At 38.6% G+C, this 27,868-nt stretch overlaps 1 protein-coding gene across 50 annotated transcripts in view; it reads right to left on the bottom strand.

Annotated features, from left to right (window-relative positions):
• The window catches only part of pcsk6 (proprotein convertase subtilisin/kexin type 6), an 884,625-nt gene that overhangs the window by 819,498 nt on the left and 37,259 nt on the right, over nt 1-27,868 (bottom strand). For all 50 annotated transcript variants that reach the window (XR_015495133.1, XR_015495136.1, XR_015495090.1 and 47 more), the window contains exons 3-5: nt 15,593-15,703; nt 5,925-6,068; nt 4,231-4,307 (exon numbers count right to left, since the gene is read on the bottom strand). Coding sequence is in view for 3 of the 50 variants with exons in the window: in XM_087260238.1 (XP_087116364.1) it covers nt 4,231-4,307; nt 5,925-6,068; nt 15,593-15,703 (332 nt within the window). In the remaining 47 variants the exon portion in view is untranslated. The remainder of the gene's footprint in view (nt 1-4,230; nt 4,308-5,924; nt 6,069-15,592; nt 15,704-27,868) is intronic.

The following is a 27,868-nucleotide window of genomic DNA, read 5'->3' as shown; positions in this document are numbered from 1 at the left end:
ACGTTATCATCCCATGCCTAATACATGCATACAGAAAATATTTTTGGGGAAATTTCTTCTTGTTTTAAAGTTAAAAAACTGTTTTGGACTCTAAAAGCAGCAGGTTTGACCTCCCGAGACCCTGCCCATTGACTTGTGTCCTCTGTAGTGGACATTTCATGAATTGTCTTTGAATTTTTTGAGCTACTCTGTCAAGTCCTGTTGTACTGTTCAGAGGACATCCTGGGCTTTCTAGTGATATGTCATTTGATTAGCTGGCATGCTAGGAACCACTTCTTACACTGCATCCAAAATGGCCGACATACAAACAAGCACATTTTATGGGAAGGAGAGAGGCATGTAAAATTTAGCTTTTTAAATGTTTTTTACCATTATTGTTACATATGTATTTGTTAATAAAGTGTCAGGAACAATACAATTAACTTTCAAAGCGGTTAACTTGTGTTTCAAAATACCATCCTTTTTTAAATATCCACTATAGTGGACATCAGGGCCATCTTAATGTAATTAATGACTACATGTATTAGGAGGCAGAACTGAAGCAGAGAGGATTCTTTATAAGATAGTTAAGGGAGACTCTGATTTAGGGTGCTTTCACACCTGCCTTATTTAGTTCGATTGAATCGCACTAGAGTGTGTTTTCCCTTTTGGTTTGGTTCGTTTGGGCAGGTGAGAATGCAGCTATCGTACTCGAGTGCGCACCAAAAGCAGACCAAATAAGCGTACCGAGACCTGCTTGAAGACGTGGTCTCAGTACGCTTTCAAACAAACCCTGGAGCGGTTCATTTGTGGTGAGAATAAGATCCAAACTAAAACAGGTCCAATCTGCAAAAAGTACTGAGCCTTTTGGACTAATCCAGCTGCCGTAGGCCGATGTGCTGTGCATTATGGGATATGGAGGAAAAATATTTGTTGGCAGCGCTTTGTGACAAACGATGCATTAAAACCCTGTTTTCCAGCCGCCGCCGCGCTTCATTCTCAAAATGTAACATTTGCCTAAAGCAGGGATACAATCAGCCAGCGCAGTCGTCCCTCCAGAGTAAAAACGACATTTTGTGTCTGCCGGTTTGTTTACTTACGGGAGTTCATTGGCATTTTCCCGCACGTGAATTCTGACCAATCAATAAGCAGTTTAGGAAATATGTTTCACAATATCTGGCCAATAAGTGATGTGGATTTTGTCACATGACTGCATTTTGGTTCGTTTTAACTTGTTCGGACCAAAGCCAGCAGTGTGGTGTGAAAACGACCCAAAGCCAGCAATAAAATTGAACAATGTATCATTTATTGCCCTTGGTCCGGACCAAATGAAGCGAACTACAGACGTGAAAGCACCCTTAGAGTCTAAAAATCTGAGAATTAGAGAGAATTAGAGACAATTAGAGAATGACAATCAGTTTTAATTTACTTTATGTTGAGTTAGTTTTGGATGAACATCACTTCTTTTCTTTTTTTTTTTTAAAGTTCTTTCAGACTAAACTGTTTCAGGAATTTCAATACAAAGGGAAAAAATGGCTTTTGTTTAGTTTTTGTTACATTAATATTGGATTAATATCCCTTTACAGCCATATCCTGTACAGTTTTGTTGTCGCGGTCGTTTCAAACTAAAATGGTCATGTGGTCCACTACAGTGGATATGCTGTAAAATTAAAAATAAAAACAAAGTGTAAAAACTCTGAATTGTAGAATTTTTTTAACCCAAAGGATGTAAATCACAGAAAAAAATAAATAAATAAATTCTTTGGGTCTCAGGAGGATAAAACAGTAAGTCAGTCCTCCGTCCATCCCCGCTCCAGCAGATCGCTGCAGGCTGCATTAGCTGTGCATTAATTGCGTTTTTATCTCATGCATTGTTCACTCGCTCTCAGTGCACTTCTTCACCGCAGCCTCTTTTAATAGTGTGTGTCCCCCTCACTCAATTAAAGTTTCTGCTCCGGGAGGCACGTTCAGCGCTTCAAAAATGAATTGAGCATTGCATTGTTTTCCGGTTTCAAATATCCTGATGAGCTTTACCGAAAACAGAGCTTTGAAGTTTGGCTTGAGCTCTTGGCAGAGAGTTCATTGGTAAACATGCGACATGAGCGGAGAACAAGCATTAAATCAGGTGCTTATCAAAGACAGAGACATTTTCAATTAAATCCACACCACCGTCAATCCCGCAGGATTGGATTGGTTTCAGTGCTTCAGCACAAAAGAAAGCCTCTATTCTGTTGACACGCAAATCCACATGAGATCCGGCGTTACAACTTGATTGTAATTGCTTCAAATTAGGGCTGCACAATATATGGTTCCAGCATCGATATCTCAATGTGCGTATCCGCAATAGTCAGGATCACTGCATGGGAAATTTAAGCTTGCAATGCTTATTTTGCTAGCTCACATTATTATTCTTCAGGTGATTAATTAATCAGTGCAAGTTAATCCGCTGAAAAAAAATGTGTCTTCAATCAAAGCCTGAGCATTTGCTTCTTTGTTTGCAGTGGAGGTCCTTCTGTTGGCAACAGTGTTCATTTTATTGACGAAAAATTTATCATAATTTTCGTGACGAACAAGCTTCTACAGACAAAAACTAGACGAAAACGAAATAAAAAGTGAGTGATGATAACAACTATAATAAAAACAAACTGATATTTTCCTTGACTATTAAAAACGAGACGAGAATGTGAATGACAGACGTTCTTTGGAAAATATAAAACATAGAACAAGCAGCGAAGAAAAAGAACTCGCACCTAGGCTTAAGGCTGATTTATACTTCTGCGTCAAACGCCGGCATATGCTACGGCGCTGACGCATAGCCCTTCGCCGTGGCCGTCGGGGTCACTGACGTGCACCTCTCAAAAAAATGTAACTACACGTCGAAACGACGCGTAGCGCAAGCTCTGTGATTGGTCGGCTTGGTAGCGCTGACGAGTCTGGGCGCGAGCGATTGTTTACGAGTGTGGAGTCCCGTGAAGGAGCTCCGGATGGAAAGTTTTGTTTTGTGTTTACCTCATAGTTAAAGTTGTTGCACGTCCGCCGGTTCCTGCCTCAAAATGAGCGAGTTTGAGTCACTTGTACAACCAGGGAGTGTTCAGGAAAAGCTAAACAGAAGCGAAGAAACTCGACACAGGGGAACATTTACACCTCACTGCCAACTAGCGTTTCGGAAGTGTTAATGCAGACCAACAGAGACAGCAGCAGAAGTATAAATGCACAGCAGCACGCGTTGCATGCGCCATGGGTTACGCTGGTCACTTGACGCAGAAGTATAAACCAGGCTTTACCCCCGCCTGGTGGCCTTAGGATGACAGAGAACAGCGAACAATAATAATTGAAGCAGATATGTAAAAAAAAAAAAAAAAAAATCTAAGAAAATCACTAATTTATGCCAAACTTCCTTCTGTCAGCAGGTGGCACAATAACTGACTCAATATTAGCATGTAGATGTCTTCACTAGAGGAATCTTATCAAACCTGTGAAGTTTCAGGCAGATCAGACATTGTGTAGCTGAGTTATAAGTACTTCCTGCTCCATGGTGAAGCACTGAAATTTGTCAGTCTGCCACAGACACGCCCTTTAGCGAAAACTCTAGATCTTTATAATGTAGCATCATGAAGGCCTTTGGACTAAACTAATGGAACATGGATTCGATGTGCTAAAATTTGTAGGAGGAGTTTATTATACTGTAAAACATGTCATTTTCTGTTGGCTGCAGGTGGCGCTATAACAGTAAGTGGATATTGGCATGTAAACGTGTTTAGGTCAGGACTCTTATCAAACGTGTGAATTTTGAGGCAGATCGAGCAATGCATGCCTGAGTTATAACAAGTTCATGTTTCGTGGCGAATTGTCAAAGTTTGTGAGGGCGCCACAGACACGCCCTTCGACAAAAACGCTAGATCTTTGCAATTTAACATCGCCAAGGCCTTTAGATGATAATCTATAATTTTGGTGTTGATCTGATTAAATCCCTAACAGGAGTTCATTAAAATACAGCACCTAGAAATGGCGAAAAAAATGCACTTTTTTGCCGCAGGAAATTAAAAATATCTAACTTCCTGTTGGATTCAAGATTTCGCTCCAAGAGACTTTTTTGTAGGTTTTGGCATGTTTAACAAGTGTGCTAATTTTCATACATGTGCACAAGTCATAGCTCGGGGGCTAGTTCATCAAATGTGCATAGGTGGCGCTGTTGAGTCATTTTGCCATGCCCACTTCCGTAACCTATAACAAACGTAAATTTTCACTCACTTGTTCTCGTTGGTTGCGTCGTATCGTGGCGTCGGGTCATAGTCATTGCCATTCACATCATAACTGGCAAGCTGGTCCTAAATCATGAAGAAAACACCTTCAATAAATCATCTGAAAGATATATATAACAATATTGTTTTGTAATAATCATTTGACTAATGCTAACTGAAAAAAGCAAAGTGTTAAGAATAACACTGGGTAATATTTAAGCTATTTGCTGAGGCAATGGCCTAGTTTTGTTAGTTTGGTCGAATATTATTTTTATTATTGGATGGATGGATGGATGGATGGATGGATGGATGGATGGATGGATGGACGGACGGACGGACGGACGGACGGACAGATGGGTAGATTGATGTATGGATGGTTGGGTGGATGGTAGGATGATTTGATGGGTGGGTGAATGGATGGATGAATGGATCGATAATCGATCGTTTGGTCGATTATTATTTTTATTATTGGATGGATGGATGGATGGATGGATGGACGGATGGATGGACGGACAGATGGGTGGGTGAAGGGATGGTTAGATGGTCAGTGGGTGGGTGGCAGAATGGATGGATGGATGGATAGATGGATGGACGGATGGACAGACGGACGGATGGGTGGATGGATGTATGGATGGGTAAGATGAATTGATGGGTGGGTGAATGGATGGATGAACTGATGGGTGAATAGATGAATGGGTGCATAAGTGGATGGATGGTTTAATGGATTGATGAATGAATGGATGGGTGGGTGAATGAATGAATGGGTGGGTGGGTGAATGGATGTGTGGCTGTGTGGATGGATGGATGGACAGATGATTGAGTGGATGGGTGGTTGTGTGTGTGGGTGGGTGTATGGATGGATGGATGAATAGATGGATAGGTGGACTTATGGACGGATGGATGAATGGATGGATGGGTGGGTGAAAGGATGGTTAGATGGTCGGTGGGTGGGTGGCAGAATGGATGGATGGATGGATGGATGAGTGAATGGATGGATGGATGGGTGGGTGGGTGAATGATGGATGGATGGATGGATGGATGGATGGATTGGTAGATTGATGTATGGATGGTTGGGTGGATGGTAGGATGAATTGATGGGTGGGTAAATGGATGGATGAATTGATGGGTGAATAGATGGATGGGTGCTTGAGTGGATGGATGGATGGGTGGATGGGTGGGTGGGTGGATGGATGGGTGGATGATGGATGGATGGATGGGTAGATTGATGTATGGATGGTTGGGTGGATGGTAGGATGAATTGATGGGTGGGTAAATGGATGGATGAATTGATGGGTGAATAGATGGATGGGTGCTTGAGTGGATGGATGGATGGGTGGATGGGTGGGTGGATGGATGGATGGGTGGATGGGCGGGTGGGTGGTTGGTTGGTTGGTTGGTTGGTTGGTTGAGTGGATGGATGGATGATGGATGGGTAGATTGATGTATGGATGGTTGGGTGGATGGTAGGATGAATTGATGGGTGGGTAAATGGATGGATGAATTGATGGGTGAATAGATGGATGGGTGTTTGAGTGGATGGATGGATGGGTGGATGGGTGGGTGGATGGATGGGTGGATGGGTGGTTGGATGGATGGATGGTTTAATGGATTGATGAATGAATGGATGGGTGTGTCCCGCCATTATTATCTGCAACAGAATATTTGCAACAACAAAATAAAGAAAGAAGTAAATCAAAATCTCACATAATTCTGAGCCAGATCTGGATGGTTCCTCTCGATGCCGTCATCCAAGATGGTGATAACTACGTTTCGACCCGTGTAGCCCCTCTGCCAGGCCCCGAGGATATTCATTTCTGAACGACAGCGGCTGTTTTTATCACTACAGTGCTGAAACACAATAAGATAAAGAAATCATCAACCAACCTCACCGGCAACTTTAAAGTCCACGTAAAAAGAAAAACAAAGTATTTCAGATGTTAGGATCAGTGTGTTCATTTTAAAGATACAGCAAAACATCCAAAACTATGAGTGTTATGTTTGGTTGCTGGGTAGTTCATATGGTGTTACCAAGGAGTTCTGGGTGGTTGCTAGAGAGTTTGTATGGTGTTACCAAGGAGTTCTGGGTGGTTGCTAGGGTGTTGCTAGTAAACCATTTTGGGTGTTTTTGGGAGTTGTGTTACTAGAGTGTTCTGTGTGGTTGCTAGGTAGTGTTACCAAGGAGTTCAGAGCGGTTGCTAGGGTGTTGCTAGTAAACCAATCTGGGTCTTGCAATGTTTTTGTTGGTTGTTTTACTAGAGTGTTCTGTGTGGTTGCTAGGTAGTGTTACCAAGAAGTTCTGGGTGGTTGCTAGGGTGTTGCTAGTAAACTATTCTGGGTCTTAGAATGTTTTTGGTGGTTGTGTTACTAGTGTTCTGTGTGGTTGCTAGGTAGTGCTACCAAGGAGTTTTGGGTGGTTGCTAGGGTGTTGCAACTAAACCCTTCTAAGTCTTAGGATGTTTTGGTAGTTGTGTAACTAGATTGTTTTGCGTGGTTGCTAGGGAGTGTTATCAAGGAGTTCTGGATGGTTGCTAGGGTGTTACTATCAAAACATTCTGAGTCTTAGGATTTTTTTGGTGGTTGTGTTACTAGAGTGTTCTGTGTGGTTGCTAAGTAGCGTTACCGAGGAATTCTGAGTGGTTGCTAGGGTGTTGCTAGTAAACCATTCTGGGTTTTAGGATGCTTTTGGTTGTTGTGCTACTAAAATGTTCTGTGTGGTTGCTAGGTAGTTTCTATGGTTTTACCAAGGAGTTCTGTACTATATATATATATATATATATATATATATATATATATATATATATATATATATATATATATATATATATATATATATATATATATATATATATAGTTAAGCTACATTAAGTAGAGTAACTAGGTGGTGCGGTGGCGCAGTGGGACCGCATGTTCGTGTGGGTTTCCTCCGGGTGCTCCAATTTCCCCCACAGTCCAAAGACATGCGGTATAGGTGAATTGGGTAGGCCAAATTGTCTGTAGTGTATGAGTGTGAATTAGAGTGTATGTGTGTTTCCCAGGGATAGGTTGCAGCTTGAAGGGCATCCGCTGTGTAAAACATTTATTAATTTTCTTTTTGGCTTAGTCCCTTTATTCATCTGGGGTCTCCACAGCGGAATGAACCACCATCTTATCCAGCACATGTTTTACACAGCGGATGCCTTTCCAGCTGCAACCCATCACTGGGAAACACCCATACACTCTCATTCACACACATACACTACAGACAATTGGCGACCCCTAATAATAATAATAATAAAGGGACTAAGCGGAAAAGATAATGAATTAATAAAAGTAGAGTAGCTAATAGCTTAGCTCACTACGTTTTCCAAGTAGCTTGACCAACACTGCAATTCGGTAAACACATATACAGCAAAATAAACGGTGCTGTCAGTGAAAATTCAGAACTTTTCCTCCAAGAGATATCCTATAAGATACTGGTGAACTGCTGCCAGTAAGTTCCTGTAAACTCTACAGGAAATTGTTAGCAGTGTACTTCAGTAACCTTCCCGCTCAATCCCGTCTGTCAGGAAATATGTCACAACTTGTAAATGAAATGGGATGATTCATGTTTATTCAGAAGCTCCAGTGTCCTTCAGGGCCTCATATATGATTGTTTTGTGCACCGTTTTTTGAGGACACGATCGGCAGAGACGTCCCGGTGTGAAGTCGACATCAGAGGACGATTGAAAACAGACTGTGACTGCTTCGTGCCACTGCATCAATCACAGAGAGCCCAAATAAACACACCATGAGCTTTAATGCTGTCTGCTCTAATTTATGAAGCAGGTACTCTTTGATACTGATATATGGAGGAATCTGCATGGACACTTTTTCAACAATTATTGATAAAACAACAACAACAACAACAACGCCATTGTCCTTCTCTTCATCCTGCAGTCAATGTGTTAAAGCGAAGGAGATTGGTTGGGTTTTCTCAATGGTTGCTAGGAAATTGCTAAGGTGTTCTTCTACTACTAAGGCATTGAGAGGTCTAGTATAATATTCTAAGTAGTTGCTAGGGTGTTACAAGTGTTCTATGTGGTTGCTAGGTAGCATCTATTGTGTTACTAAGGAGTTCTGGGTGGTTGCTAGGTTGCTGCTAAGGTATTCTGCATGGTTTTTTACTACTGAAGCATTCTCGGTCTTAGGCTGTTTTGAGTGGTTTCTAGGGTGTTTACAATTGCTATGTTGTTTATAAGGTGTTACTAAGGAGTTGGTTGTTAAGGTGTTGTTAAGCTGTTCTGAGTGGTTACAGGGTGTTACTACGAAGGCATTTTTGGTCTTAGTAGAATGTTTTAGGTGGTTGCTGGGGTGTTTATAGTGTTTTAATGTGGTTGCTAGGTAGTCTCTATTGTTTTATAAATTAGTTCTGGGTGGTTGCTAGGCTGTAGCAAAGCATTATTGGTGTTTTGAGTGGTTGCTAGGGTGTTCAAGTGTGTTCTATGTGGTTGCAATGTTATTTCTAGGGTGATACTATGGAAGTTGGTGCCTAATGTGTTGTTAGGCTGTCCTGAGTGGTTGTGGGTCCTAATATGATGTTTTGTGTGGTTGCTAGGTAGTATCTATTATGTTACTAAGGAGTTCAAGGGGGTTGCTAGGTTATTGCTAAGATATTTTGGATGTTTTTTACAACTAAAGCATTCTCGGTCTTAAACTGTTTTGAGTGGTTGCTAAGGTGTTCTAGTGTGTTCTATGTGGCTGCTATGTTGTTTCAAGGGTGTTACTAAGCAGTTCTGGGAGGTTGCTAAGGTGTTCTGAGTGGCTGTAAGGGTGCTACTACCAAAACATTCTTGGTCCTGATAGGATGTTTTGTGTGGTTGCTAGGGTGTTAATATAGTTTTATGTGGTTGCTAGGTAGTATCTATTGTGTTATTAAGGAGTTCTGGGTGGTTGCTAGGTTGTAGCAAAGTATTTTGCATGGTTTTTACAGCTAAAGCATTCTCGGTCTTGGTGTTTCTAGTGTGTTCTATGTGGTTGCTATGTTGTTTCTGAGGTGTTAGTAAGCAGTTCTGGGTGATTGCTAATGTGTAGGTGTTCTGAGTGGTTGTTAGGGTGTTACTACAAAGGCGTTCTGAGTGTTAATAGAATGTTTTAGATGGTTGCTAGGGTATTAACAGTGTTTTATGTGGTTGCTAGGTAGTCTCTATGGTGTTACTAAGGAGGTCTGGGTGGTTGCTAGGTTGCTGCTAAGGTGTTCTGCATGTTTTTTACTACTAAAGCATTCATGGTCTTACAAGGATGTTTTGGGTGGCTGCTAGAGTGCTTTTGATATGTTTTATATGGTTGCTATGTATTTTCTAGGGTGTTACTAAGGAGTTCTGAGTGGTTGCTAGGGTGTAACTAAGGTGTTCTGGTTGGTTACTTCTAAACCATTATTGGTCTTAGGGTGTTTTGGGTGGTTGCTAGGATGTTACAGAAGAGTTATGGGTGGTTTCTATGGTGTTTTGAGGGTGTTCTGAGTGGTTGATAGGGTCTTAAAGCCAGGGCATTCTTGATCTCAATAAAACATTTTGGGTGGTTGCTAGGTTGTTTAAAGAATTTACCACCTGGTTGATTGGTGGTTTCTAGGGTGTTACTAAGAAGTCCTATGTTGTTGCTAGGGTGTTACTAGTAGGTTCAATGTGGTTGCTAGGTAACACCTATGGTGTTACTAAGGAGTTTTGAATGGTTGCTAAGGTGTTGTTAAGGCATCGAGTGGTTGATAGTTTGTTACTACTAAACCATTCCGGATTTTAGAATGTTTCTGGTGGTTGTGTTACTAGAGTGTTCTGTGGTTGCTAGATATTTCTTATAGTGTTACTAAGAAGTTCTGTGTGGTTGCTAGGGTGTTGCTAAGGTGTTCCAAGCAATCGATATGATGTTACTACTAAAGTATGTTTTGAGTGGCTGCTATGGTGTTTAGAGGGTCTATGTTTTGCTAGGTAGTTTCTAGGGTGCTACTAAGGAGTTCTGGGAAGTTACTAGGGTGTGTTCTGAACAGTTAAAAAGGTCTTAAAGCTATGGCGTTCTGGATCTTAATATATCGTTTTGGGTGGTTGATTAGTGGTTTCTAGGGTGTTACTGAGTTATGGGTGGTTGCTAGGTGGTTGCAGTTTCAAGGCTGTTACTTAAGAAGAAACATGTTTTAACGCAGAATGAAAGAGATCTCAGAAGTTTAGTGCTGGTGATGTTGAAGTCATGTAAAGACATACTTTGCTACATTTAGGTTTTACTTCTGTTGATTGGAATTAGCCTTCATAATTCATTACAGCTGATGTCATTTATGATGGTTATGCTGGACTTCTGTTGGTCACAGATATAATTTTCAATCCAAAAGCAACGTCAAGACAAGCAGGAACTTCTGATTCTTAAAACAACCGCATGCAAAGTAATGCCTGTGACTGAAATTTGCCCTGAAAGATGACAGTGTTTGAACAAATGCATTAGTAATTCAAAGCTTCAAGCTTGTTAGGGAAACAAACCAGCTCATAAACGGCTTCCACAGGGTTCAGTTTTTATGAGGCATGAAAAAACAGTCCTGCTAGAAACCAAATAAAACAACAGGAGCTTCACAAACGAGCCGGTTTAATGAAGCGCAAATCAGCGGCCCGTTTCACCAGGAGTAACTGCAAACGAGCGATTCACTTGCTAAATTACAATTAAATGACCATTTAAACAGCAGAAAAAATACTAAATGATGTTTTATTTTCCTGAAGTTTGATGACTTTTTCCTAAAATTACCACAATATTAGAAAAAAAAAAAAATCAGTGACTATTTTCATATTTGCATGAAGACTATAAAATCCATTTTACAGCACAAACAATACAGAAACACACACATACTAAGAATCTGTTGTCTTAACTTTTATGAATTCTGTCTTACTTAAAATGTTTTACACTTATTATGCAGGTACTTTTAGCTTTAGATAATATAACCCTTCACTTTAGTTAAAAACGTGTGCTTCCCTCTGATTAAGCAGTGATAAAATATTGCACACAGATGAGGAAAACCTGGAAATTCACAGAGTTTGTGATGAACTCGAGGCTGTTCATTCATTCATTCATTTTCTTTTTGGCTGAGTCCTTTTATCCATCAGGGGTCGCCACAGCAGAATGAACCACCAACTTTTCCAGCATACGTTTAATGCAGCGGTTGCCCCTCCAGCTGCAACCCACCACTGGGAAACACACGAACCACACACACCAGCGACCTTTTTGCTGTGAGGCGAAAGCACTACCTTCTGCGCCACCATGCCATCTACATGAGGCTGTTTCCTCATTTCAATTCAATTCACCTTTATTTGTATAGCGCTTTTACAATGTAGATTGTGTCAAAGCAGCTTCACATAAAAAATCATAGTAAACTGAAACAGTGTAGTTCAGTTTTCAGAGTTTAAGTTCAGTTTAGCTCAGATCAGTGTGATTTAATAATCACTACTGAGAGTCCAAACACTGAAGAGCAAATCCATCAATGTGCAGCTCTACAGATCCCGAACCAAGCAAGCCAGTGGCGACAGAAGCGAGGACAAAAAAAACTTCACCAATTGGCGAAAGTGAAGAATTTTAAAAAATACTTAAGGTTTTTTCCTCATGCAAAATAGATTTGAGGATTGAAATGAACTGAGGTCTACTGTATCACAGGCAAAAGAAACTTAGGGTGCTTTCACATCTGTAGTTTGCTTCATTTGGTCCGGACCAAGGGCAATAAATGATATTCTGCTGTCTTTGGGTCGTTTTCACACCACACTGCTGGCTTTGGTCCGAACCAGTTAAAACGAACCAAAATGCAGTCATGTGACAAAATCCACATCACTCATTGGCCAGATGTTGTGAAACATATTTCCTAAACTGCTTATTGATTGGTCAGAATTCACGTGCGGGAAAATGCCAATGAACTCCTGTAAGTAAACAAACCGACAGACACAAAATGTCGTTTTTACTCTCGAGGAACTACCGCACTGACTGATTGTATCCCTGCTTTAGGCAAACTATACATTTCGAGAATGAAGCGCGGCCGCGGCCGGACAACAGTGTTCTAATACATCTCTCGTCACTTCAGGAGAAGGTGTGAATTAATTTAACTAGCTAAACTGCAACATGCTCATCTTGCGAAAATATTACCAATGATCCATCAGGTAATATTTTCCCCTCTCTCAGTTGGTAAAGTGCTGTCAACAAATATTTTTCCTCCATATCCCATAATGCACAGCGCATCGGCCTACGGCAGCTGAATTAGTCCAAAAGGCGCAGTACTTTTCCGAATCATATTCTCACTACAAATGAACCGCTCCAAGGTTCGTTTGAAAGCGTACTGAGACCACCTCTTCAAGCAGGTCTCGGTACGCTTATTTGGTCCGCTTTTGGTGCGCACTCGAGTACGATTGCTGCATTCTTACCTGCCCAAACGAACCAAACCAAAAAGGAAAACGAATTTTAGTGCGATTCAATCTAACTAAACAAGGCAGGTGTGAAAGCACCCTAAATCAGAGTTTCTTAGTCTAATTTTGTCTGATAAGCGTTATGCAGTGGCGAAAAATAAGTGTTGAACACATCATGTTTTTATTCCTGGGATTAGTTTCTAAAGGAGCTATTGACATGGAGTTGAACCTGATTTTAGTAAAAACCCAAACAATACAAACAAAAATAAAACAAAACCCAAAAAAATCTGAAAAGTGAGTTCTGTGTAATAATGGAATGACTGTACTGATCTAATAAAACGTATTTAATACTTTATATAAAAGGGTTTTTTTGGTGACGGCAGCTTAAAGACGTCTCTCATACAGAGAATGAAGTCACATGTATTGCTCAGGTGTGAGTTTATCACTGACTTTAACAGAGTGTAAACATCTTGTTGAATAGCCTTCCTGATAACGTCTGAGGCTCAGACACACTCTCCCAGTTCAAAACTAGATTAAAGACCTATCTGTTAAGTAAAGCATACACTCAATGCATCACCTAGCGGGTTCCACACTGGCTCCTACATCTTCCTTATATACACTATGAACAGCAGCTACGCTAATTATTTTCTTTATTCTCTATTTTCACCTGGGGATACTCATCCCGAGGTCCTCAGATTATGCGGAGTCACTGATTGGATCCAAGACCAGCGACGTGATGATCCCAAGGATTCCATATCCGGGACCAGGCCATATCCTGAGCTGCTGCTGCGCTGATGGTCGTGGGGAGTGGAGAACATGAGTCTGATTCCAGCGACGCTCCAGGGACAGACGAGTCTTCGCTGAGGCCATCTTCCAGCCTAAACCACGACGAATGAAGTTCTGCACTAGACTTTTGGCCAGCGGAGAAATTAAAATGGTCGTGCCCAACTGAGTCTGGTTCTCTCAAGGTTTTTTTTCTTCACTCCCATCAGGTGAAGTTTTTTTTCCCTCTCCGCTGTCGCCACTGCCTCGCATGGTTCAGGATTGGTAGAGCTACGCATCTATGAATTTGCTCTTCAGTGTTTGAACTCTCAGTAATGATTAAATCACACTGAACTGAGCTAAACTGAACTGAACTGAACTTAAACACTAAAAACTGAACTACACTGTTCCAGTTACTATGACCATTTATGTGAAGCTGCTTTGACACAATCTACATTGTAAAAGCGCTATACAAATAAAGCTGAATTGAATTGAATTGAAACTTGATGGTTCTGTGGGTCTCGTCTATCAAATCTGATCTTTATTTCGTATTCTCTATTGGATTCGAGTCAGGTGATTGGCTGGGCCATTCTACAGCTTGATTTTCTTTCTCTGAAAGGATTTGAAAGTCTCCTTGGCTGTGTTTTGGATGATTGTCTTGCTGAAATGTCCACTCTAGTTTCGTCTTCATACTCCTGCTAAAGTAGATGTTGAACTGAGGCAGCTGATATTAATTTAAACTGAGGAAGGGCAGAGGGTTGCTGAAGAACTACTGAGAGAATTTAGCTGCCTTTCTACACCTTCCATTCGTCATGTGTTCAATACCTTTTCCCTGCGTCATTTCATTTTATTACACATTACTTCATATGTGAACTGATTAATATTGTTCACTTTTCATATATGGATTTCCTTGGTTGTTACCAACATCTGGTGAAAATTTCAAGTCAACAGCACCTTTAGAAATGTGTTTTCTGAGAGAAATGGTGATGTGTTCCCCGCTGTATATATTTAAAAGCTTTAAAGTGCTTTTAATATATGTGTGTGTACCCATAATAAAAACTAAACATTGTGTTTTTGTGAAGCAACAAAAATTTAAAAAGGATGGTTATATTATTGTTAGATAATTGTTAAACTACTCCATATCTCTAAAAAACAAAAAACATACGTTTTTGAGTGAGGCTCATACAAGTGAGTGCGCTTGACAAACCACCTGCAGAAAACACATTCTTTCATCTTTGACAATTCAACTAAAACTTGCATCAGTTAGACACATTTCCACCAGATATTTTCTTAAACCTTCTCCATATCTCTAGAAAAAAAGTTATAGGTTTTTAAGTCTGCCTCATACAGGTGAGGGGGCTTGACAAACCACCTGCAGAGAACACAATCTTTCATCTTTGACATTTTAACCAAAACCTGCATCAGTTTGGCACATTTCCACCAGATATTTTCTTAAACCTTCTCCATATCTCTAGAAAAAAGTTATAGGTTTTTAAGTCTGCCTCATACAGGTGAGTGGGCTTGACAAACCACCTGCAGAGAACACAATCTTTCATCTTTGACATTTTAACCAAAACCTGCATCAGTTTTGGCTCACTTCCACTAGATATTTTCTTAAACCTTCTCCATATCTCTAGAAAAAAAACATCATACATTTCTGAGTGTGCCTCATACAGTTGAGTGGGAATAACAAACCACCTGTAAAAACGCAATCTTTCATCTCTCATTTTATCGACACTCAGACCAGTCTTGCACATTTAACCTAGATACTTCATATCTCTAGAAAGAAACACTATACAATTTTGAGTCTGCCTTATTTTTGCCTATATATATATATATATATATATATATATATATATATATATATATATATATATATATATATATATATATATATATATATATATATATAGGCATATTATTTATATATATATATATATATATATATATATATATATATATATATATATATATATATATATAATGCCTATACATTTGCATAATTTGCACTTCTTGTGTGTATTGCCTCTTGTTGTTAAATCACCGAACTCCTCCTCAAAATTGTCTGCTAAATGACTATGTAATGATATTGCAACAAAGCTGGAAGAGCATGCTTTTGCACAGATTAAATAAACTGAGAATATGTGTGTTACAGTTGAGTTACAATGTTTAAACAATAAGCAGAGACAGCACAGATACGACGTACAGGACTGAATGTGTGAAATATCTACTAACAATGTACCACATGTTGGACCATTTGGGATCGTTGAAGCTGATGTGGTTGGAGTCGGATCTGGCGTGGCGCTTCACTCGTGTCTTCACCACCTGCTGCTGTGCCCAGACCACCTGTAGAAAGAGCAGAAACCGTTCACTGATGCGCAACAAACACTAAACACTTCAGGCTCGTGCACATACACATGTCCGGTGTTGGGTAAGTTACTTTCAAAAGTAATAGATTACAAATTACTGATTACTACTGGAACATTGTAATCTGATTACATTATTAATTACTTCATGCGAAAAGAAATTAGATACTAAATACTTTACTTTGAAGTAAACAAAACCTATAAAAATACAAAATAAACTGCAGCTCTTTCAGTGATTTAATATTCACTGAAAAACATTACAATGGGTTTATCACAGCAGCTCGACATATTCAAAACACTTAAAGAGCAACCTATGATGAAAATCCTCTTTCAAGAGTTCACAACTAGCTGATGATTGATAATAAAGCGTATTTGGCATGCTGTCCCGGGAGAGAGCCTTGAGCTCAGAATATCCTTGAGCCTGGGGCTTCCACCCGTTTGAAGGACAAGAGGGGAGTTTGAGCTCAGGTAGGTCTCGAGAACTCCCCTGCTTGTGAATGTGCTGAGGTATACAGTTGAAGTCAGAATTTTTAGCCCCCCTTTGAATTTTTTTTCTTTTTTAAATATTTCCCAAATGATGGTTAACAGAGCAAGGAAATTTTCACAGTATGTCTGATAATATTTTTTCTTCTGGAGAAAGTCTTATTTGTTTTATTTCGGCAAGAACAAAAGCAGTTTTGAAATTTTTAAACATCATTTTAAGGTCAAAATTATTAGCCCCTTTAAGTTGATTTTTTTCCAATAGTCTACAGAACAAACTATCTTTATACAATGACTTGCCTAATTACCCTAAGTTAACCTAGTCAAGCCTTTAAATGTCACTTTAAGCTGTATAGAAGTGTCTTATAAAATATCTAGTCAAATATTTTGTACTGTTATCATGGCAATAAATGGCATAAATCAGTTATTAGAAATGAGTTATTAAAACTATTATGATTAAAAATGTGTTTGGAAATCTTCTCTTTGTTAAATAGAAATTGGGGGAAAAAATAAAAAGGGGGGCTAATAATTCTGACTTCAACTGTATCTGGCTAAGATGCTTTTTTAGAGTAGTCAATTTACTTATGGTCTTTGTCTTTGGACGGTGGGAGGAAACCCAAGGGAAACCTACATGCACACGGGAAGAACATGATGAGTATTGTTGTAGAATGCTTTCTGTTCAAGTGCTTGAACAAGTTGCTGGTCGAGTTAAAAGCAGTCGAAAGTTCTTTAGAGACTGGACATAGACTGAATTTCACTGCAATATTTTTGTTTTTACGCTCAATGAAATCAAAGTAATGTCTGCATTTCCACTGGAAAAAGCAAACCTCTCTCGACAGTATGGAGCTGATAATATGCCAAAACAATCTGAATTTGTGTTTATTTAAATTAAGAATTGTTATTTAATAAATCAGAATTTTTATATGCCTTTAAAAATTGTTTTGAATATGAATTGCTTAATTTGAAGTTGAATTTCATAACTTTAATATGGAACATCTTCAGATGTTTTTGTGTCCTGAATTCATAGACTGCAGTTCAGTTTGTAGAAATACAGTTTAAATTTTCATGATGAAGAAATTTAGATTCAGCAGAAAGTAGGTCAGGGGTGATCAACAGGGAAGAGTTGATTTTAAATAAAGAAAATCAAATTCAAAAAATTTTTATCGACATAAAATTCAGATTTATTAAATTACAATTGTCATTAATTCAAAATAACACAATTCAAATTCAGATTGTGTTGGCATTTTATTAGCTCCATATGACAACAGCTATTTCATCTCGTGTTCTCCAGCAATTTAAAAGCACAGCTTACTAACTGACATTGCAGCAGAAAATGTGTTTTTTAAAGAAGCTTTTTTTCTTCTAAAAACTAAAAGCCCTATCATACACTCGGCGCAATGAGGCGCAAGGTGCGACACAAATGTTGTTTGCCAGTTTCAGCTTGGTGCAAGAGTTGTTTTAACATTTTGCACCACGCTGTTTAAATAGCAAACGCTTTTGCGCTCATATGTGAGCCCAAAGGCATTCTGGTCAAAAAAAGGAGGCGTATTAAGGCACATTGCTGGCGCGTTATTATTTTGAGAAACTATAATAGACCGGACCAAAGCAGGTCTATAGTCCAGTGCAGAGCGCGTTATTGGTGCCCCTCGCTTACACACTGCTTAATAAACAGTGTGTACAACAATACGCAAACATCTTTACAAATGAAAAAGAATTTAAATATTACAAAACATATTATTTTCTAGCCTACACAAATATAAAAACCACTGCCTTCATGCCTTCTTCATCTCGGGGGACTTTTTCAGTTTATTCATAACAATTTGCTTTTGTATAATGCTATAATTAGTAGCAGAATTATTTATTATATGCATATATATATATATTTGTTTTATTAAAAACAAGCTTAGATTTGCCCACCTGTCAGGTTTCAGGCCATATGGAACACAGCATGTGTAATGGAAATAACTCAGGTTTTAGGCACACTTTGTTATTATTGTTCATTTATTCGTTTGCTGGAAATTAGAACCGAATTTAGAAATAGTTTTGAAACAAATCTTTGCGCTTAACAAACTAAATTTATTATTTATAGGCTAATGGATGTCTGTGTGTACAACATGTTTCCCTGTCCACGAGAGTGAAAGTGAAAGTAAAGAATGAGACTCATCTCTCATTGTCACACTGCAGATGCTCTGTTCAACTGTTTTCTCTCTAGTGAAGCGTTCAGTTTTTCCAATTACAGTCTGCCATGTAAATAGCAAATACGCTTATGGTGCGACACAACTGACTCTTAAAGGGAATGGGAGATGAGACTCTGATTGGTTTATTCTCAAAACACACCTATAAATCATTAAGAGAATAAGCTCAACCCTGTTAGACCATGCGCCACGGCGCAAAGCGGATTTTTCCGTCCTTAACATAGCAAAATTGAATTCTGACACGCCCTGAATGCTTTGCGCCCTGCGCTTTGGACTTTGCGTCTGGATCGTCAAAATAGAGGCCAATATTTGTAGCGCAAGTAAAGCAATTAAACTGACTTTAGTAATTGTAATCAAATTACACAATTTTAAAACATAATTTGTTACATCACTGTGTTCCCCAAAAATGTAATTAGACTACAGTAATGCGTTACACCCAACTCTGCACATGTCTGTGGCTCACAGATGAAGTGATAATTGGATGATAACCGATACAAGGTTTAAAGCGATTTGAAAAAGTCAAGGTTTTATAACCACTAAAACTTTGTTACACCATTCTTTCTGTATTATTTAGTTTTTAGGGCAACAGTATCTTGTCCAGAAAAGAAGCCCCCACATCATCAATTAGGGCGTACTCACACTATGCTATCTGAACTGTGCCCAGGCCCGTTTCCCGGATCGTTTGAGAAGTGTGAGTGCTCTGAATCGGGCTGAGCGCGGTTCTCTTGGCCGGCCCTGGCCAAGTTGGAATAAGTGTGCCTGAGCTCGGTTCACTTGGGCTTGGGCCAAAACTGAAAGCGAGACTTGACTTTTAAGGGGCCGTTTCATATGGATTTATTAATTTTATGAACGCAAACTGTCGTATATTATTAAAGATGCAAACCACTCACTGCACGACTGCTGCACCTTCAGCAAACCTCCTAATTCCTGCAGCACGAGGACTTTATGATTGTTTATGAGCGCCAAAAGTGGCGGATCTGTTCGCTGAAATATTTGACCACTAAAACAATATAACTAAAGAAATCTCCACTGTGCTTACTTAACAGCGCATCATCGATGACGTAAGAGTGCCCAGAGCCCTGGTAAGAGTGTAATGTGAGTGCAGGCCATCGGGGGAGAAGGGAGGGGCGACAAGCTTGCTTTCTCCTGGTTCAAGGGAACTGAGTACGCCCTTATACACCAACATCCCAGCATAGACCTGAAGAGTGCAGTGGCTTCACTTTATATCCAGAGAAAAGTAAAATTTCAAAACTAATGAAGACGGCAGAAATCAATCACTTATCTTTATTGTTTAGCCTGACAAGTTTACTGTAACAAAATAATTTGAATGTTCCTTAAAATAAAACATATTTTGTTCAATGGGAAAAAAGTTGTTGTTTTTAACATTTAAAAATAACTTATTTTAGAGCAACAATCACAATACCATGATATTTTTAACCAAGGTTATCATCATACCTTCAAAATCTTATACCAGCCCATGCCTAACACAGACACACACACCCTATACAGTATTTAGTCACGCTCTAGCTTTTCCATTGAGTGAGGCTTATGAAGTCATTGCATTCTGAAACAAACGGTAATGTACTGACACGCTTCCAGCCCAAGGGAAAATACACTCACAGTGTACTAAAACATACATGCACTTCGGTGGAGGCGGGAAGATTTTTTTGTTTCATATTCAATGAGAAAACTGTAAAGGCGTTCAATTAGAAAAGAAATAATGCATGATTTGGGGATTTGTTTATGCATGTTCAGAAAACAAATAAATAAATACATACATTAATTTTTCTTAAAAACACCTATACACGCTCATTTGGCCAATTTAGTTTATTTAATTCACCTATAGCGCATGTCTTGGGACTGTGAGGGAAATCGAAGCCCCCGGGGGAAACCCACACCAACATGGGGAGAACATGCAAACTCCACACAGAAATGCCAACTGATCCTACCAGGATACAAACCAGCGACCTTCTTGATGGGAGATGACAGTGATAACCACCATGTCACCTTTGAATTTAAATATAACAACACATGTTTTAGGGAGTTGTTTAAGCATGTTCAGAAATACATTCACACACACACATCCACAGTCACTCACACTCACACTCACACACACACTCACACACACACACACACACACACACACACACACACACACACACACACACACACACACACACACACACACACACACACACACGGGTAGTCAGAATTATTAGCCCCGTTTATTTTTTCCCCAATTGATGTTTAACAAGAATTTGTTTTCAACACATTTATAATCATGATAGTTTTAATAACTCATCTCTAACTGATTTATTTTATCTTTGCCATGATGACAGTAAATAATATTTGACTATATATATTCTAAAACACTTCTACACAGCTGAAAGTGACATTTAAAGGCTTAACTAGGGTAATTAGGTTAACTAGGCAGGTTAGGGTAATTAGGCAAGTTATTGTATAACGATGGTTTGTTCTGTACACTATCCAAAAAATTGCTAAAAGGGGCTGAAAATTTTGTCCTTAAAATGGCTTTTAAAAGAAATTTTAAACTGCTTTTATTTTAGCCAAAATAAAACAAATAAGATTTCTCCAGAAGAAAAAACATAATCAGACAGACTGTGAAAATTTCTTTGCTCCGTTAAACATCATTTCGGAAACATTAAAAAATGAATTCAAAGGGGGGCAAAAATTTCTGGCTTGAACTGTGTGTGTGTATATATATATATATATATATATAGATGGATAGATAGATATATAGTTTTATTTTAGCCAACTGGCAACTAGTAAAAATATTTCTAATTTTCACTTAGTGTAACTAGTACCAAATTTAAACTAAAATAAACAGAAAGAACCTACATATATAATTTAGCAGGATTTTTAAACGTTTTAAAATAAGCTTCTCCTGCTCACCAAGGCTACATTAATTTAATTAAAAATACAGTAAAGAGCTTCTCTCCGTGTTGGCGTGGGTTTCCTCCTGGTGCTCCAGTTTCCCCCACAGTCCAAACACATGCACTATAGATGTATTGAATAAACTAAATTGCCCTTGGTGTATGAGTGTGTGTGTGAACGCAAAAATGTATGGGTGTTTTCCAGTACTGGGTTGCGGCTGGAAGGCCATCCGTTGCGTAAAATAAAGTTAAAGTCAGAATTATTTGCCCCCCTGTTTATTTTCCCCCCAATTTCTGTTTAACGGAGAGCAGATTTTTTTTCAACACATTTCTAAACATAATAGTTTTAAAAACTCATCTCTATTAACTGATTTATTTTCTCTTTTTAGGTTTCTTATTTATTAGCTCTAATTAGGTTAACTAGGCAGGTTAGGGTAATTAGGCAAGTTATTGTATAACGATGTTTGTTCTGTTGACTATCGAAAACATATTTAGCCTTAAGGGGCTACTAAATTTTTCCTTTAAAATGGTGTATAAAAATAATAAACTGCTTTTATTATTTTTATATTATTTTTTTTATATTATTTTTATATTATTTTTATTATTTATATATATAAATTAAAAATAGTAAAAAAATATAAAGGTAAAGGTAAAAAAAATGTAAAAGTAAAAATATAATAAATATAAATAAAAATGTTATAAATAAAATAATTAATAAAACATAATAATAAATAAACAAGCATACACATTACAAACTAAAATTGTATAACAAAAAAGTTTAATCATATCAAATATGAATTAAAACGAAATCTAAAATGTATTCAAAAGAGTATCTCAAGGATTTTAAATAACACTTGTAGAGAACTAATGTGATATAATTTACAAAACCACTCATTTCTGTGATGTAAAAACTTCAATACTACAGTTTTAATTGTCACATGATCAGTCAGCAGTCTAATATAGTGAAATGATGATCAGGAAAATATTTTATTAACATTAATGTTGAAAAAAGCTTCAAATTTTGTGATACAACTTATACATTTCTTTTAAAACATCTAACTACCCGCAAACTTCAACAAAAACACACACGTTGAATTTTAGGGACACTTTCTGGGTGGTATTTGTCTATTATTCTTAACCTACATTTAAACCAACAATGTGAAATTAGAGTGTCTGCTAGTCTGAAGAAATTAAGAAATCGCTCTTGTGTGTTTCATATCGATTAGAGCAGCACATCCAGACCCATCTAGATCTTGTATCTTTCCATTAAAATGAATGGGCTGCTGTAAATAAGGGATAAGGACTAGTCCTCTAATTAGAAAAGTCACCCAGCCGTGGCCGCAGATTTATCTGTCCTCCGGCGATGCCCGAATTTGTGGTTCCCTCAGAAGAGCTTAACTTCAGCATCACGAGCGCTTCTTTCCTGCTTTCATTAAAGAGCTCCAGAGGGAATTGCGTTGAAACTCGCATATTGAAATAATTACGTTCTCTGTTACAGTCCCAATGCTATAAATGAAGGGACTGGGTTGGGAATCAAGTGCCCGTTCTTTTATAAAATCGTTAAGAAATAAACAAACAAACAAACAGGGCCAGAGGGTTTCCGGGACATTGAGTCGCATAAATTGTTGATTTTGAAAACTAAAAAACAACATTATTGAGACACTAATGAATCTCCTGCGAGTTGTTGGGAGTGTGATGAGAAACGGAGACTTAAAATAGTACAAAAACAATAAAAACACTTTTTTAGGAGTCATGAATTGAACTTTTTTGACATATAAGAAGATTTGGAGCCCTATCATACACCCAGATAAATGGACAGGTAAAAGAACAGATGAATCTGCGAAATGCTAAGTTTTTATCTTTCCATTTGTCGTGCGTTATTAAATTCCACAACACTCTCACTTACTCCTTATTTGCGTTTAATACCCAAGTTTGTCACAGGGGATGAATGAAATGATCATGAGTAAAGTGAAGCTGCCGAACTGCAGTTAAAGTCAGGCATCCTGCTGATTTGATTCTAAAGGGCACTTTTTTCGTCAGACGGCTCACCGGTCAGGTATACATCCACACTAAAATATCAAAGTGAAAGTTGTCATAGGGCGAGGCAGTGGCACAGTAGGTAGTGCTGTCGCCTCACAGCAAGAAGGTCGCAGGTTCAAACCTTGGCTCAGTTGGCGTTTCTGTGTGGAGTTTGCATGTTCTCCCTGCCTTTGCGTGGGTTTCCTCTGGTTGCTCCGGTTTCCCCCACAGTCCAAAGACATGCGGTACAGGTGAACTGGGTAGTCTAAATTGTCCGTAGTGTATGAGTGTGTGTGTGAATGTGTGTGTGGATGTTTCCCAGAGATGGGTTGCGGCTGGAAGGGCATCTGCTGCGTAAAAACTTGCAAAATAAGTTGCCGGTTCATTCCGCTGTGGCGACCCCGGATTAATAAATGGACCAAGCTGACAAGAGAATGAATGAATGAATGAATGAAAGTTATCATAGCTTGCGTAGAATAGACCCAGCTCCCTACCCAACTAAGAGAACAGATTGACTGCGATGTTTTTTTAATGTGCGATAAAAGTCTCGAGTAACGCAGCATATGACGCTACACAACTGGCTCTTAAAGAGAATGGGAGATGAGACTCTGATAGGTTTAATGCATAGATATATACATTAGATGTCGCTTACCCTATTGTTGTCTATTAGAAGGAATGTGTCAATAGAGCCGCCATTTTAGTACAGGGTAGCGCTCCTTTGAAATGAATGGGGGACCAAGCTGCAGTGGAGAACTGTGGCCATCCAGAGCCAGAGAATTACACATATACACATATATCTGTGAACGGGAGTTTTCCTGGATGTTAGTATGTTTTTTTTTTTTTAAATTACAAAACTTATAGTTTTACATCACTTTTCTACATTGATGGATCAGCGATCGCACTGGCATTCCTGACAAAAAGCTTGTGTTTGTGTGTATGGAATTCCACTATCCACCCTCCCTGTTAAATTTGATCTAATCAGTGTCCTGAAACACACCTCCTCTCCTGCTTTCACTTCTCATACTGACGGAGGGAGCGATTCGATTGTGAATGAATCTGTTATGAGTGACTCCTATACTAGCCGACAATAATAAAAGTTTCTGGCAGTGCAGCATCTCGTTGTCATAATTCTTTTGCATTGTTTGCTGATTTTATTCAACAAAACTAGCATAAGCCGAGTGTTTAGTGTGAGTTGGAGCTACTTTGCCTTATGGTGAATGCAGTAAGTGACTGTATTATCATCAATAACGGGACCTGATTAGCACAAAAGTTCAGAACATTCAAAAACAGAAAAAAACTAAATCTTACCTATGAAATGTTCTGCCTTTGTGCTTTGTTTCCTTTGTTTGCTCGTTACTACACCCGTACACAGTGCTAAAGTCCAGCATCTTCAAGTATTAACACTGTCTTGACTAGTGCGGTTAAATTGAACACTTGTCCTGGGAGCACTGTACAAATATGGCGGCGCTATTGAAGCATGGTCAGGGTCCCTATGCGATATTTAGTGTATATATCTATGGGTTTAATGCACATTATGCTCAAAACACCCCAGAACTCATTGAGACAATAAGCACAACCCTGTTAGACCATACACTGGGATGCAGAGCGTATTTTTCCATCCTTAAAATAGCAAAAGTTGATTCGGGCATGCCATTAATGCTTTTCCGCCATGCGCTATATCTTTGAGCCTTTATCATTAAAGAGCCCATCAAGTTTAAATTTGGTTTATTATTTTTTTTTCAGATATACAGCTTTGATTTTAGGCTAAAACAAAATTTAAAAAAATACATGTTTCATGTATCATATTAACATATGCATTCATTGTTTTATTATTTTCAGAAACATAAAGGCCCAAAACATTAGTTTAATTGAACTTTTTTTCACTTCAGCTACAATCTGACATTATTATTATTATTATTATTATTATTATTATATAGTTATATACTCTGCTGTTCTGCTCACTAATTCTGCATTATTTAACCTAAAAATAAACCTTGAGTTACCATTGCAAATAAGCATTTTCTAATGTATGCAAAGCAGAATAAAAACATCAAGAACAGAACAGCATTTATTTACAATATAAAAACATGTTTTAAGTGTCATTTCTGAGCAATATAAAGCATCCACGTCAAGCGCAATGAGTTCTAAATAAAAACTTTTATAAAAATAAAAAATCTTTTTAAGCTGAGGTCACATTATTTGACCTAAAAACACACCAAAAACAACATCATAGATTATATATTAATTTATAATAACTAAGAATAAACTACTGTCTGCATTGTCAATATTAATGCACCGAATCACACTGTTTGCCTTTCATCTGATGAATTATACATTGATTTAAAAACTGCTTATTATTATCATTATCATCATCTATACAGTAACATACAGTGCTGTTTTGTTCAACGAGGCTGCATTATTTGACCGAAAACACATCGCTATAAACTATCATTGGAAATTAACATTTTCTATTGTATTTTATCTTCAAAATGCAATAAAATCCTATGAAGCACAGCAGAATAAAAACATCAAGAACAGAACAGCATTTATTTACAATATAAAAACATGTTTTAAGTGTCATTTCTGAGCAATATAAAGCATTCTCGTCAAGTACGATGAGTTCTGAATAAAAACTAAACATCTTTTTGAACTGAGGTCGCATTATTTGACCTAAAAACACACTAAAAACAACATTATTGATTGTATAATAATTCATATACCATAATAATTGAGAATAAACTACCGACTGCATTGTCAACATTAATGCACTGAATCAGCGCTTTGCTGGCAATGTCCCCTGGGACTGGAGGAGGTTACCCAGGGTCCTTTAAAAAGAGGCGTGAGGCGGGAGAGCGAGTTTTGTTGGCGTGTTGTGTTGAGTTGATGTGATGAAGCTATTCCTGTTGCTAAGATGTTACCGTTGATCGTGTTTCCCGTGCTGTTGTATAAGTTTTGACTTTATGTATATCCATCCGAGTTTCCCCTTCCTATTATTTTGTTTTTGTTTTTAAAGGGCCATGACACCCCCCACTTTCGTTTAAAGTCTACTTCAGAATTTTTTCAAAAGATGCATGATTAATGGGCGTGGAGCTCCGCGAGCATAGGGCAGGAGTGGGCGTAGCCAGCAGGGGAGAACGTGAGCGAATAACTGTTGTTGTCAGTCAGCTCACAAAATGAGACAAACCATGAGGAGACGCATGAGTTTATAAGTTACAAAGTTACAATGCAAAGAAATAAACAGTAATTTAATGCCCTGCTACATTTGTTATTCGTAATTTCATATACACAAAACCACAATTCATATCATTATAAAGATAAGTGTGTTCATGTAAACCCTATAAATGAGGATTCTCCCCCAATCCCCGTATCCAGCAGACAGTGCAGCAGGTCTCCTGACCTGTCTATTTTAACCGTTAGCCCTGCTGGTAATCTGGAGGATTTAGGCAAACACAGCAGCACAGTGATGTGTCTGAATGTGAACGAACTCCTGATAAAAGACAGCGTCCGCCATTCTCTAATTCTCATGCTGCTCTCCGACAAAAATGCTAGCAGCACACACACAGCTTTGCTGTATGATCGGCCCTGACAAGATCGCGGGGGAAAACATGCAACAAACCCCGTGGATCATGGAAAAAAAGGCATATGAGCCTTCATGAACGGCTAAATACTGTGTGCCGTGGGTCCGTGACGTGTCTCACAGCTCGGGCTTGACTCTGGCAGGTCTCATGAATAATTAAGCAGCCGGCTCTTCTCATAGGATAAGAAAACTCCGCAATGAATAATAATGAGAAACAGACAAGTCATCTTTGCACTTGCAGTTCTTACGCTACGTCGCCGATTTTGATCCCGCCCCAAAAATCATTTTAAACCCGGAAGCTGAAATTAGCTGACAAAAGCTCAAAATTATCCAGTTTTCCCCACAATTAAAGCTGACAGGTGCTAACATTGTCTTAACTCATGCTCAACACACACACATCTGTTAATATAAAAAAAAAAAGTTCTCCAGGGTGTCCTGAACCTTTAAGTTGCGGCCTTGAACCTAGACCTGGGTTGTAACATGTTATATCCAAGAATTGTTTATTATTATTATTAATATTATTATTATCATATACAGTAATATACAGTGCTGTTCTGCTCACTGAATCTGCATTAATATACCTAAAACAACATTAGGAATTACCATTGCGAACCGTTTTCTACAGTATTCATTATTTTTCTTGTCAGCTTAGTCCCTTTATTAATCCGGGGTCGCCACAGCGGAATGAACCGTCAACGTATCCAGCAAGTTTTTACGCAGCGGATGCCCTTCCAGCCTCAACCCATCTCTGGGGAACATCAACACACATTCACACACACACTACGGACAATTTAGCCTACCCAATTCACCTGTACCACATCTCTTTGGACTGTGGGGGAAACCGGAGCACCCTAACCCACGCAAACACAGGGAGAACATGCAAACTCCACACGGAAAAGCCAACTAAGCCGAGGCTCGAACCAGCGACCCAGCGACCTTCTTGCTGTGACAGCGCTACCTACTGCGCCACTGCTCCACCC

This window comes from Danio rerio, chromosome 7, assembly GCF_052040795.2.
Source record: "Danio rerio strain M-AB ecotype USA chromosome 7, GRCz13ab, whole genome shotgun sequence".
In the NCBI taxonomy this organism is placed as follows: Eukaryota; Metazoa; Chordata; class Actinopteri; order Cypriniformes; family Danionidae; genus Danio; species Danio rerio.
Note: the sequence above shows the minus strand (reverse complement) of the source record. Positions and strands in the feature narration are given on the sequence as shown.